Genomic DNA, 13,570 nt, shown 5'->3' with positions numbered 1-13,570 from the left:
GGTGAAGGATGGACTGTGGGGGGACACAGAGCTGACAGGGCTTCCAGACTGAACGGATATGGGAGAAGGAGAAGCTGGTGATGGTACTGAGGTTCCTAAACCGAATGCCTGAGAGAAGGATGGCACCGACCCCACAACCCAGGAAGAGCAGGCTGGGGGAAAAGACAGGTAGGGGCTGAGGAGATAGTGAGTTGAGTTTGGCCAATTTGAAATCTGAGGTGCTAGGAAGTTCGATATATGTGCTAGAGAGGAGAAAAGGAAAACCTGGGATTTTTCAGGCAAATGATAACAAAGGCTCTTTAACATTAGGAAGGCTAGTGCTGGCAGAGGATCGTGGCTGCAAAGCTGGATGCAGACCGATCCACCCACACCCAGGTCCGAGTCCCAGGACAGCCGATGGTACCAAGAATCAAAGCGGCTAAGTGGGTTTGGGGAAGGAAACCGCAGTCATTGAGTACAGTCCACTTACAAACATGAAAAGCAAATCACTTAGCACGATCGGTAGAATCTACTGGCCTCGGACAGACTCAGGAACAAAAATCTTATTACAAGCCCGTTCCCAGCTCCTGGGGGTCAGGGGAAGGACGGAAATCAGAAAGAACTAGCTCCCTGCCGCCCTCCCTCCTCAGTCTCCTCACCTGCTTGTGTAGCCAGCCCCTCACCACCACTGGAACGTTGGGGTTCCTCCGAATGGCCTGGTCCCTCTTCCCAAAGCTGTGTACTTTATTGCTGGACTTCATGATCTAGGAAAGAGCAGACTCAATCTCTAGCATCTGGGATGATTTGGGGAAGCCCTCAAAAGCACATGCATGATAGGAGAGCCATAGGCTTCCTGTGTCTTCATCTGCATGGCACCGTCCTCTGATCAAAAGAACAGCGAGATGACGGAGAATGGGTGGGTGCATGGCCATAGCATCCTAATTAAAAGGGGAGTCCAAGAGCTACCAAGCTTCCTGTCTGGGTTACAGAGAAAACAAATGTAAAAGGATCTTTCAATCAACTTTTACCAGCAGCTGCTGGCCCCAAGATGTCCTATGGCTTTCTGAACAATGCTCCTTTTTGGTGACAGTATTTACTCATTTCCAGATATTTACCCCCCGCGCCGCCTTTCTGGTGCTCTCTCCTTCTCTACAATGCTGGATCTCTTCCCTGCTCCTCAGCCAGTGCTCCCACAGCGTGGCACAGACACCTCTGGGGCCTCTGTCACAAAGTTTACCATGCGGTCTCTAAGACACTTGTGAACAGAGGTGTGGCCTTCCCAAGACACGCCAGGAAAACGGAGAATATGGCCAGGGCCCTAGATGTCAGTCCTGGTTCTGTCAGCAATCACCTGTTTTCTTGGACATGTGACATAACCCCAACTGGCCTATTTCCAGAACTCTCATTTGGGGACAATACTTTTTACGTGTCTCCTTCACAAAACTACGGTGGAACTGCTGTATTTAAAATGGATAACCAACAAGGACCTGCTGTCCAGTACATGGAACTCTGTTCAATGTTATGTGGCAGCCTGGACGGGAGTGGGGCTTGGGGGAGAGCGGATACATGCATGTGTATGGCTGAATCCCTTCATTGTTCACCTGAAACTATCACAACATTATAACCAGCTAAACCCCAATACAAAATAAAGAGTTAAAAAACAAAAAAATACTATGATGAAGGTCAAATGCGTCTTTGGCTACAAAGGGACTTGGCAAAATACAGAAGAGAGGAGGGCAAGGGTGAGAGGCCAAGAGCTCACCTTGGGGCCAGCCTTCGCCTCCACGGTGGAAGTGGTCCCTGCCGTGGACGTTTCACTGACCATGCTGGACGGTCTTTGGTTTCTCTCTTGCTTCGACATATGTGGATTTGGCCTGTGGAGAGACAGAAGAGAATGCAGTGAATAAGTGGCCAGGCTGCGATGGGAAGTGGAGTCTGAGGTTTAGTTCAGGTTAGAACTGGTTAATGGACCTTAAACAACCCAGGACAGATCTTCTGGACACCACCTAACTCCAGACTGCAGTCAGAGGGTCACGACATCCAGCCTACACATGTGCTTCAGGGAATCAAGAGCATGGACAGGTGGGCGGGCTCCACAGCCTGACACCCCACCAAGGGGCCAAGTCACTGCTGCCTGCTCTCGCAAGGCCTCCTCATTTATCCTCTTACTTGGGTGTCTGTGTGCCCATCAGATGGGCACACACGGTTACACCACCACTCTTCACAGCAAGAGCAATCCACACTCCTTACACACATACACACACCTCCATTTCCCTGGCTCCCAAAAACAGCTGCTTATAATTAGTAACAAGAAATCACTCGCACACACACCCACACCCCCAGATACACAGAGAGAATCGCTTACATAAATGCCAGTGGGGCTTGCCTCCGAAAATAGACTACTCAACAAAGAGTCCTATTCTAGGAACACTCCATTAGCCCCAAAATAGAGCCATTGGAGATATTAACCCCTTGTGCCATGTCTGGAGAGCAGGAAGAAATGAGGCATGCCTGGGTCCCCAGGGCAGATGCCCTTGATGTGTCCCCATCAGCATCCAGTGACATCATGCTTCCCACCAAGAGGGCCAGTTATGCTTCCCACTTGCCCTGGGAAGGCTGGTACCCTGGCAGCATTGTGCATAACGCTTAAGAGGTATCGTAGAGAACCCTTCTCACCTGCCTCTACAGAGCCCGAGCATTTGCCAGACTCTTTCAAAGCAGCAGCAGAAAATGATTCCACACAATCCAGTCCCTATCCTTGAGCAGCTCAATGCTTGATTCCCAGACTTTGCTATCTCCAGGATCCGTAAGCCTTCCTCAAAGTGTAAGTGCCAGCATTCTTTGGCTGGGTGCCTGCTGCTCCGATGGGTGACAGGATCCAGACAGCTGCAGTAAACTGAGGCCTTTTGCCAGAAAAGTGGAGAAACTGATTTGGAGGCCTGGGCCAGGGCCCTGAGGAGATGGAGCTGGAGGATCCAGGTGAGACACAGCCGAGGAAGACGCGTTCTGGATGTCTGCTCACCAGGCTCACGTTTACAGAGGTGCCAGGAGGGAAAATCCCAGTTTCCACTTGGAGCTACGCTGCTTCCTTCAAAACCACGGCCACTCAAAGGACAGTGATCCTTCCCATGCCCCAAGACAGAGCTCCGACACCCTGCACCATCAGGAAGTCCTTCGCAGAAACAGCCGTGACCACTGTGCTTTCTGAGCTCTACTAGCAGCAGGACCACCGTGGCAGGCACAAGCTTTCCAAGGGGCTGGGGCAGGCTGGATGCTTGATGGCTAGAGGTGCGAGTCCCACCAGGCAGAAAGATCACTGGCTCCTTATCAGCTCAGGCACTCACTCCGGATTCCCCGCCCCCGGCCTCCATCCCAGCCAGACTTTTGTCACTGCTCCCCACTCAGAGAATGTCGCCACACTTGGAGCCCGCGCACTGCTGGCAGAGGCTGTGTGCAGCAGAGAGATAACAGCCAACCGGGGGTGGGAAGGGGCTCTGAGAGGCTGCCTTGTCCAGCCCCTGCCTCCAGGCAGAACTATGCCCGAGATGTCTTCCTGGAACCTGGTCTTGCCTGACTTTTCAGATTCCCAGAGGTTGAGACAAGGCAAAAGAAGAGTTCTCAGCTCATCTCAGTTATGGCAGCTACATCTCTAAGTCCAAATTCAGGACACACAGTCCAACAATAAAAAAGGTTTGTTTGGGATTTTATCAAGTTTAATTGTTTCCCATTTAAGACACTGATATGAGGGTTATTACAGAATACTTGAGAAATACAAGAAAAAAGCTAGTAGGAAAGAAAAATGTCACCATAGTCCTGTTATCCAAAGGAAAATCATTTTAGGTACTTGGTATATTTACTTTCTTTCCTTTTTCTTTTTTTGCCACACCACACACATTGCACAATCTCAGTTCCCTAACCAGGGACTGAACCTAGACCACAGCCGTGAAAGCCCAGAAACCTAAACCAAAAGGACACTAGGAATCTCCCTGGTATATTTACTTTCATTCTCTGTAATATGCTTGGGGTTTTTTTTTGGGGGGGGGTATTTTTTTGTGTTTTTAGATAATTGTGTATGCTAAGTCACTTTAGTTGTGTCCAACTCTTTGCGATCCTATGGACTATATACCCCACCAGGCTCCTCTGTCCATGGGATTCTCCAGGTAAGAATACTGGAGTAGGTTTCCATGCCCTCCTCCAGGGGATCTTCCTGACCCAGGGATGGAACCCAGGTCTCTTATGTCTCCTGCAATGGCAGATGGGTTCTTTATCACTAGCGTCACCTGGAAAGCCCAGATAACTGTGATCATATTGCTTTACAATTTTCCATATTGATTTTTAAAACTTGCTGTAATCTAAACATTTTTTCCTCTCTTTTAAACTCATCCATATCATTTTAAATGACTGCATTACATTCCATCAACTAGATATGCCGCTGTTCCTCAGTGAGACAAAGAACAGACCATCTGGGTTTGTGATGGCCTGGGAAACCAGGACAGGTAGCCACATTTGCCATTTCTGCACCTTACAATCTTGAGCTCTAACTGTAGTCCTCTTCCTGTATTCTAACCCCATGTCCCCTCCCAAACTAGCTTCTGGGATGCTGGCTGGCCAGGGAGTTCTCCAGCCCAAAGTGCAGGAACAAAGAGGACTTCCCTGCAGCCTTAGGCTGGTGAGGAAAGAAGGTATGACCACTACCTAGAGAGCCGGGTATGAACAGATTTCAGCTGGAAAAGGACTGGTTGTGGCCCCAACACTGAATATCAGTGAGGGACACTGAGGGGTGGGTGAGCATGGAAAGACACATGAAGAAAACCCCATACTCCGTGACTGTGAAAACCTCTGCTCAGCAACATCCAGAGAAAGCAGCTTATTAGGAGACAGGACTAAAGTCCAAACTAAATCCGCCCCAGGGAGCGGACTGTGTTGTCTCTATAAACAGGGAGCATGTCTTCACAGGACTCCCCAGTCATGCAAAAGAGTCAACCATTACCTGGCAGTTCCTGACCTGGCTCTTTGAAAGAACAAGGCGCACACAGCTACCCACTTGGCCAAGTAACAAGACCTACATTCAGGGGATGTTCCTCTGAATCTCCTCAGAGTGTGCAATGATCTCTTAGGTCCTCTGTCTCTGTGTGTGTGTGCTAAGTCACTTCAGTCATGTCTGACTCTTTGCGACCTATAGAATGTAGCCCTCCAGGCTCCTCTATCCATGGGATTCTCCAGGCAAGCATACTGGAGTGGGTTGCCATGCCCTCCTCTGGGAAGATCCTCTGGATCTTCCCGACCCAGGAATCAAACCCATGTCTCTTGTGTCTCTGGCATCAGCAGGTGGGTTTTTTACCACAAGTGCCATCTGGGAAGCCCCTTAGGTCTTCCAAGGATGACTAGACTTATAACTTTCGGAAATCACTAGAAGTGATCTGGAATTTAAACTAGTTAAAAAAAAAAAGGGGGGGGGGGTCATGCTTGGGACACTATTTGATATTCAAAAATAAGGATATGAGAAAAGACTCAAAAACATTTTTCTTGCATGTCTGAAAAGCTGGCTCTGATGGAAACTTCTAGAGATCTTATACCACAATATTCTGAGCAGTGGGAACATCAGTGGTGCGTGTGTGTAGCCCATGCACACACAGCTCTGAGACAGCTCTGAGTGGATCCACACTCACTTGGATGTGGGCATTCTGGTTCATCTGCTTCAGCCAGTCACATCTTACAGGCATGTTCCCCATGTAAAAGTCTGACAGGGCAGACACTAGCCTGTCCTCATGTCCTCTGACTGAGTTATACTCCTGACAGGTTTCACTCCGGCGGGGCCCCCACCCCCAGAGAAGAGCCCGTGCCCCTGAGCAGGGCATCTGTGAAGCTGCTTCGGTTCCCAGCAGCTTGCCCTAAGGCACGTGAGTCACAAGGATCCCAGGAGAGAAGACCAAAAAAAAAAAAAACAAAAAACTGCACACGCTATGGGAAGGCAGACTCCTAGGTCATTAAATCAAATCTATTAACTTCAAAGCCTGTTTGCCAGGTTCTGTGCCATCCCGATTCCCAAAGTGCAGTGGGATGCTCTGAACAAAGACTTCTCTTTCCTTGACTTGGGCAAATGAATGCTGATGATTTTGCTGGAGGGGTGTGGGCTGAAGTTCAAAACAGGGAGCTAGAGTTTTAACTGAACTGCCTCTTCTCTGCAAAGAACAAAAGAAGATAGAACCAGACAGAAATCAGTCTGGAGAAGCCCAGGAGGAAAGTGACTTCATTCGACTCTGAACTTCCTCAGCGATGCGTCAGGTGAACCTGGGCAGGAAGTCATTCTCTCTGTCCTTCCATTTACCCACCTACGAAAGGAGCTGCTTCTGCTTCCTACATTTCCAGGAGCAAATGTGTATAACATTGACAGATGTAGTTTAAAAAAAAAAGAAGTTATAAATTCAGAAGCCATTTTTTTTCCTTTGGGTGAGTTTGTTCGATGGGCTCTTCAGCTGTCTCTCAGTCAACATCATGAACTAGAGCAGATCACAGCAAGACCCCATTGCTGTTGTAATAGGTAGGTTGCCAGGCCAAGTATCACCACCCCTTCGGGACAGGTACACAAAGTCAGGCAGGCTGAGGGAGCTGGCTGTACCTGTCAGCACCTGCCGTGTCAGGCCCTTTGCTGGCATCATCTCACTGCCCCCTGCAAAGCCAGTTTTACCTTCTCCATTTTGTCAAAGAGGAAACTGAGGCTCAGAGAGATTAATGACCAGCCCGCGAGAGTAGCTGGATTCCAAAACCTGGACTCTGTCACAAAGATACCAACCCATGGCAAGTCCCAAGGTCTGGCAGAAATAGGCCTCTGCTCTTCTCAGCCCCAAGACCAATCCCCAATCCAAGAAGATCCTGGGATGGAGGAAAGACCATGAGTCCAGAATAACAGGATCTTAGCCACCCTCCTCAGCTTACTGACTCCTCCATGAGTCACACTGCTACTCTGGGCCTCAGTTTCCATTTCTGCAAAATGAAAAAAGAATTCTCATCTCAGAAGGTGGTTCTGTGGACAGAAATGATGCTTTGAAAACCACGAAGCATTACACTCAGTGAAAACCACTGTTTGTGACTATTACCAGTGGAGATTCCAGAACATAAATCTCAGGTACACTTTATTATTTCCAAGGCACTATCTCTTCAGAAAGCTCAAAGTACCAAACAATTAACTTCTCAACAGGAATCATTTCCTACAAACAGATGTTTAAACACCTTATCTGGGGCTTCTCTAATGTGTAATAACCCTGGGACTAGAAGGTTGGCCTCCCATTCTTTGCCCAGAAGAAAGATAACGTCAAGAGTCTTCAAGGCTATGATAGGAGGTTAGGAAACTACGGGGAATCAGGAATCTTTTACTAGGAAGACATCATTAGATGACATCTGTGCCCCATTAATTCCTAGAGAAACTGGCAATCCAATTCATGCTTTATCTGCAAGGATTCTACATGGAGAACTCAGCTAAAATTACTGGGTGCATGAGAAGAGGCACACTCACAAACAACCAGCACAACCAGCATTTTTTTATGGCACTCACACCCACCACCTAAGGGGTTTGGGGAAAGCAATACAGAATGAAAAGCAGGAATAAAACAAAGTTCTCGTCTGAAACAGGCAGACACCTCCACACTCCCTCTTCCAAGAAAAAGAGACACTCAGACAGACTGCCAACGCTCCCCGCACACTCCCAACACCCTGGGGGAGGCTGTCTGACAGGGGTTTTCATTCAGCAACTGTGGCCTCATTACTCAACTAAGGCTTTCTGCATTCCTTCCCCTTCTTCCCCAGCTCCTCTCTGGAACACAAGCTCTAGTTCCTCTCCCTACTCCGCATCACTTTGGGAGCCGGAAACCAGCCCAAACAGCACCCCTCACCTGGCACAGAAACAACCCAGTGAGCCTCGAAGGCTGCTCTCTCCTGCCTCCAAACCCAGAGTCCCACTCTGCCGTGTAAGCCTGGTCCAGTCTTCTGCTGTCCAGGCTCCATGTCTCTGTCTACAACAAGAGAGAACCAGACTTTGACCTCTGTTTGCCATTTCAGAGATGCTACAATTCTAACCCCAGCCTTTGGCAAGTCCTCTTTCAGCGTATCTCCTCCTCCTGGATTACCAGGCAGTCACTTTACTCATTAGAAAATAGCCTTTTCTGATGGCGATCTGGGTACTTCCAAGACAAGGAAGAGGTAAAAAGGACAAGGAGGGAAGTCACAGGAAGACAAAAATCACTGTGCAGGCAGCAGCTTCCCTTCCACACTCAGCGAAGCCACCACCGCAGCATCTCCCTCAGCACAACCAGCCAGAGACGTGGTTACTGTGTGGCAACCACCGAATCTCCAGCGCCAGTGCCCTCCGAAACAGCAGCATCAAGAGCCAAGCCAACACCCAGGTGCCCGAATGAGCTAAGGACACCACCATCACCTCTCCCCTTACCTGTGATTGTCACCAACACCGTCTCCTAGACCAGGAAGGAAAACTGAACAGTCAAGTTCCTGCTTCTGGCTTGCCAGGTGTTCCCATTTTTCCTCATTTTTCTGCTGCCATGGCAACCAAATGCAACAGGCAAAGCTAGTCCAAGACTGCCTGTCTGGAAAGACAAGGTGCTGGCTGTATCAGCTGCAGGCAGCAAGACATCAGCCTTGCAGCCCAGGGCTTAGCAGATGAGCGATAGGACAGACTCCTTGTCCAAGCTCAGAGTTGTAGGATGCCCTCTCTGCCATCCTGGGCTCTTGATCTCTCACTGCAAGCTTTCACCGACTTGAAACTGCAGGGAGAACGAGAAACAGCCATCTCTGGCAGCAGGAGATACCCTGGCCCTTGGCGTAATCAGCAAACGCCTTGGAGGGTCTTGCCCCGCAACCTGCAAAACGAACCCCCAAAGAGGCCAGAGGTCAAGAAGATAAGATGTACCTTCAGCAAGACAGTATCTTTTAACGTCATAGCCTCCAAACACCACTCACGAAATTCTAGGCAATTCGAACTGTGATTTTTTTCCAACACAGTCCAATGAGAAAACGAAGGGCTGCTCAAATTCCAGTGGAAGGACCAAGCTAAACTTACTCAGATGCTCAGAATGAAAGGCCAGGCAAGGGTCCTCCTCCTACGTTAGGAAACTGCAAGGAGATCGTAGCTGGCTTCTGAGCACAACAGCAGGCTTCTGAACTTCCAGAACGCATACTCACTCAAGCAGGCCCCACCTCAACATCAAATGCTTGACAGAGCCTGGGATCAGTGTATACAGCTTGCTGTCAGTCAGCTGCCAGCGTCACAGCTCCAGAATGCTTCTCTGCTCTTCCCCAAGAGCTGCAGAGGCGTCTGTCAGCGGCTTCCTGGGCTTCCCAGCACCAAAGAGAGAATACTCCTGTGCCTAGCGCCAGCCACCAAAACCACAGCTGGGAGTTCTCTGCACCCAGGCTTCCATCATAACGTATGAAGGCCCTTGGGTGTGGCCCTCTAAGCCACAAGCTCCCAAGTCAAGAAAATCACTGAAACTCAGGAAAGAGGCCTTCAGAGGAGACCAATCAATCCAGTCATTGGAAATGAGCCCTGTAAACAGGCTTGACAATGCTTTCTGGAGAAGAGACTTTGAGGGGAAGCTGGTGCCTTTCAAGCAAGCATGAAGCTATTAGATCAAATTTCATTACTGCAAATACAATTACAATTAAAACCTCTAAGTAGCAGTAGTCTACTCAGCCAGAACATTAATGCCTAAGCACAACCAAGAAGGGGAATGTCTCTCGAAGACCACTGAAATGAGAGGCGGTATGCATAGTAGTCAGAGGCATAGCATCTGGGGCCAGACTACCTGGATTCAAATCTTAACTCTGCCACTTATTAACTGTGCGACTTCTGGCAAGACTCTTAACCTCTCTGTGCCTCAGTATCCATGATAATGATGGTATCTTCCTCAAAGGACTGTTGTGGAAATAAATACATGGAAAGCACTTAGAAAAGTACCTGATAATAAATCATAAGGACTCTAGGCATTACCTATAAAAAGAATAGTATTATTATTAATGGAAAAAGTCAACTCTTGATAACCTGGGCTTATATTAGCTCTTCCAAGAGACATTTCCTATTGGCTTGGGTATGCAGAGGTCTCCCCTGTGGGTCAGGCTGCAGGACCTGTTGACTGATACCCAGGTGCCTTGAGGGTTCTGACAAGGAACTAGGTAGCATAACAGAAAAGGCATAATGAGAAAACAAATGCTCTAGTCATGCAACAAAAGAAGCTCGTTAGCGCCAATTTCAAAAAGTCCTGCTTCCCTTAATAAATCTGCTCTGTGGATTATTAAGTGTAGTCATTAGTGCTGACCAACAAGTATTTCTGATTCTATTCCCAGATGCCTGGTAGATAAGCACTTCCCTGCCCCTTTGGCGTGAGGAGTGGTCACGTGACTTGTAGCCAATGAAATTGAGTGAATGTGCCAGTGCACAGTTCACCAAGTTTCCTTTCTCTTGCCTTTGGCAGTCATGGGAGCACAGAGATGCAGGTCCTTCAGTAAGGTGACAGAGCTGAACCCCTCAGGTGACCTGTGATGGACACGGAGTGAAAGTGAGAAATAAACCTTAACTGCTCTAAGCCATTGAGATTTTGTTTGTTGTTGTTGTTGCCACAGCAGATCCTAGGCTGTCCTGACTGATTCTGTATTACGGACACGGAAACTAGAACACTCAGAATTCACGTCCTCTGGATCTGCCAGATCATAGCTTTCATTTTATTTCTCTTCTCCAAGTTTCTAATCTGTGGGCATGTGCCTGGTACACCAAACAGCTCAGGTAAGCCCCACATGCCAGCAGTCGGGAAGATGGGTTATCTGTTCACATCAGTAATGTTTTAAAGGAAGTCACCATGGAGAACTTTTTTCTTCCTACAGGAGAGAGGATCCCAAGATTACCTGACTAAAATCCAAAATTACCTGACTAAGATTGCAACTGCAGCCCAAAGAATGATGGGTTATCTGAAAGAGACTTAAGGATGAACAGAAGAATCCGGGAGTGATTTAGGGGAGACAGGAACAGCAAGTTATCTAAGTCAGTGGTTCTCAAGTATTTACCAGAATCAGAATCACCTGCAGGCTTGTTAAAACATAGTTTACAGGGATCCCACCTCCAAAACCTCTGATTCAGTAGATCTGGAGTGAGGTTTGAGAATCTCCAACAAGTTCCCAGGTGATGCTGGTTCAGATGGCTCTAGAAGGATTCACTCCAAAAAACCAGGGTGGAGGCTGATAAGAGGAGTCAGCATGACCTTAACAGATCCTCTTTGGAGAAGGAAAAGAAAAGAGCCAGTTTTTCTTTTTCTACCAATATATTAATCTGAGAGCTGATATAAAGGACACAAACGGTCACCTCAGTCTTTTTTTTTTTCTCACCACGTATCACACTACACAACAAAATTAAGCTCCTCCACGGGAACAAAGCAGAAATTGTATCCATTAGCATAGTTTTTTAAAGGAATGGTTTCTGTGAAGGGAAATCATGCCTCACTCACCCTCCGGAGCTCCCCCAGGATTTACCTGGAGGTAAAGCCAAGTCTATTTCAGGAGGAAGCAATTTGGATAATTGGCTGCAACGTCCCCCTCCAACCTTATCTCCTTCACAGACCTCCACTACAAGTCAATCTTCTTGCCAAAGCTGGTCACACTTGACCCTCACACACAAGCATGCTTATCTTCCCTTATCTAAATCCTGCCCCTTCCTCCACGTTAGGGCCAGACACTTCAAGAAAATCTTCCCTCTCTTTTAGTCACCATTACAGACAATCAATCACCAAATCCTGTCAATTTTAACTCCCAAGTAGCTCCAGAATCCACCTGGTGCTCTTCATGTTGCACTCTAACTCACCTAGTATGGAGTCCCCATGCTCTCCCCTCTTGGTCTTTGAATAACCTTGACTGGACAGATCTCAATTTAAAACATCTTTTCCCAGTGTGGAAAGGCCTTCCACGATCCCCAAGGTCTAAGCCAGGTTATAACCCTCATTTATCAACTTCCATTGAACCCTGTGTTCCCTCTATCTGGAACATTTATCACATCTGTGATCTCGTGTCAATATCTTCCCTGCTCAACCATAAGCGCTTCACAGACAGGAACACATTCGTCCTGTTGGCTGCTGTCACTGCCAGTATGGCACAGTCCCTGATGGAGGCGCCCACTAAGTATTCAATGAGTAAGTGCAGCAATCACCACCTAAGTCCATAGAAATCCTCCCTTCCTCTCAATGCCTAAAGCACATGCTGTTTGCTTCAAGGAAATGTCTGGCCATACAGTTGTACCCATCATCTGAGATAAGCAAGCACCCCTTATGACATCCAGAAAATGAGATCTAGAGGGAAGAAGTGACCCTTCAAAAGAAGGAATGTCTTTTCCTTGGAAACTGGATGGAACTGAGATTAGCTGTGGAGGTATTTTGGTAGGATAAAGAGGCCGCCTCCTCAGAAGTAGCCAGGGGATAAAGTCTTCTGTTAAGGAGGAAAAGGATGTGTGTGACAGAGGTGTTTAGTGATGGAAAATGTGCATTTCTCCAGAAGCTCTTATTAAGGCTGGTAACTTCTCAAGCTAAGTGTTCTGATGGATTCTACCAGACCTTTAATGATGACAGGCGCCCATGTCTCTCGGATTCCTAAGGACTGGAGGCTGAACTCAATGACCTCCCTAAAGCCTCTGACCTTCAGGATTCTATAAACAAACTCATTCCAAGCTGGAATTCAGAGAATCCACATTCTGACTTTGTCTTTACACAGCAGTTCTTTTTTGATGTAGGAGATAAGATAATCTTTACCTTGTACCCACTCTTTCTCTAGTAGTATTAATGCTTTCAAAGGCAGACATCCCTTCTACCAGCTATAAGCCCCACAGTCTGGCTCTCATGTCCTGTGGGCCACCAGCACCAAAATAATTGAGCAAACAGCTTCTGACTAGGGAAAGGCTTAGACCTGACCAAAGAGATGAGGCTGAGGTGACACCCTGGCTTTTCTGCTGCTAGCCAGGCAATTTGGGGCAAGTGACATGACTTTTTTGGGTCTTAGTATCTTTGCCTCTAAAATGGTGATGATGGTCTACATCTCAGGATTATTGTATTAAATGAGATATGCACAGAAAATCCCCTGCACAAAGTAAGCATGCAGGGAATGCCAGTATGATTATAATTACAGATTTCTGGTTTTAAAAGTTTTGTTGGATAATGATTCTAAGCTGAAAACACTGAGATGAAAAAACTGAGATGAAATAATATGTTTAGAATTAGCTTCAAAATAATCCAGGAGTGAGGGGGAAGATATAGACAAAATAAAGTCAGCCATGTTTTAGAAACTATTGAAGATAGACAATGAATATACCAGATTTATTATTGTATCTCTCTACTTTTGTATATATTTGAAGTTTTCTACCTTAATTTATAAGCGTAAGTACTACAAGAGGAAAACACTGTAAAAATATAAATACTGATAATATAAGATTACATTTGAACATATCTAAGTGACAAAACACAAGAAAATTGATTTGAAGGGGAGAAAAGAATACCCTTGGGAATTCCCTCCAGGTCCAGCGGTAAAGACTCTGCATTTTAACTGCCAAGGG

At 47.2% G+C, this 13,570-nt stretch overlaps 1 protein-coding gene across 8 annotated transcripts in view; it reads right to left on the bottom strand.

The window, feature by feature from the left end:
• PLEKHA7 (pleckstrin homology domain containing A7) overlaps positions 1–13,570 on the bottom strand; it is a 212,394-nt gene that overhangs the window by 70,483 nt on the left and 128,341 nt on the right. For all 8 annotated transcript variants that reach the window (XR_006341068.1, XM_043901957.1, XM_043901965.1 and 5 more), the window contains 2 exons: positions 1,742–1,853; positions 639–743 (listed from right to left, as the gene is read on the bottom strand). Coding sequence is in view for 7 of the 8 variants with exons in the window: in XM_043901957.1 (XP_043757892.1) it covers positions 639–743; positions 1,742–1,853 (217 nt within the window). In the remaining variant the exon portion in view is untranslated. The remainder of the gene's footprint in view (positions 1–638; positions 744–1,741; positions 1,854–13,570) is intronic.

Source organism: Cervus elaphus, chromosome 1 (assembly GCF_910594005.1).
Source record: "Cervus elaphus chromosome 1, mCerEla1.1, whole genome shotgun sequence".
Classification (NCBI taxonomy): Eukaryota; Metazoa; Chordata; class Mammalia; order Artiodactyla; family Cervidae; genus Cervus; species Cervus elaphus.
Note: the sequence above shows the minus strand (reverse complement) of the source record. Positions and strands in the feature narration are given on the sequence as shown.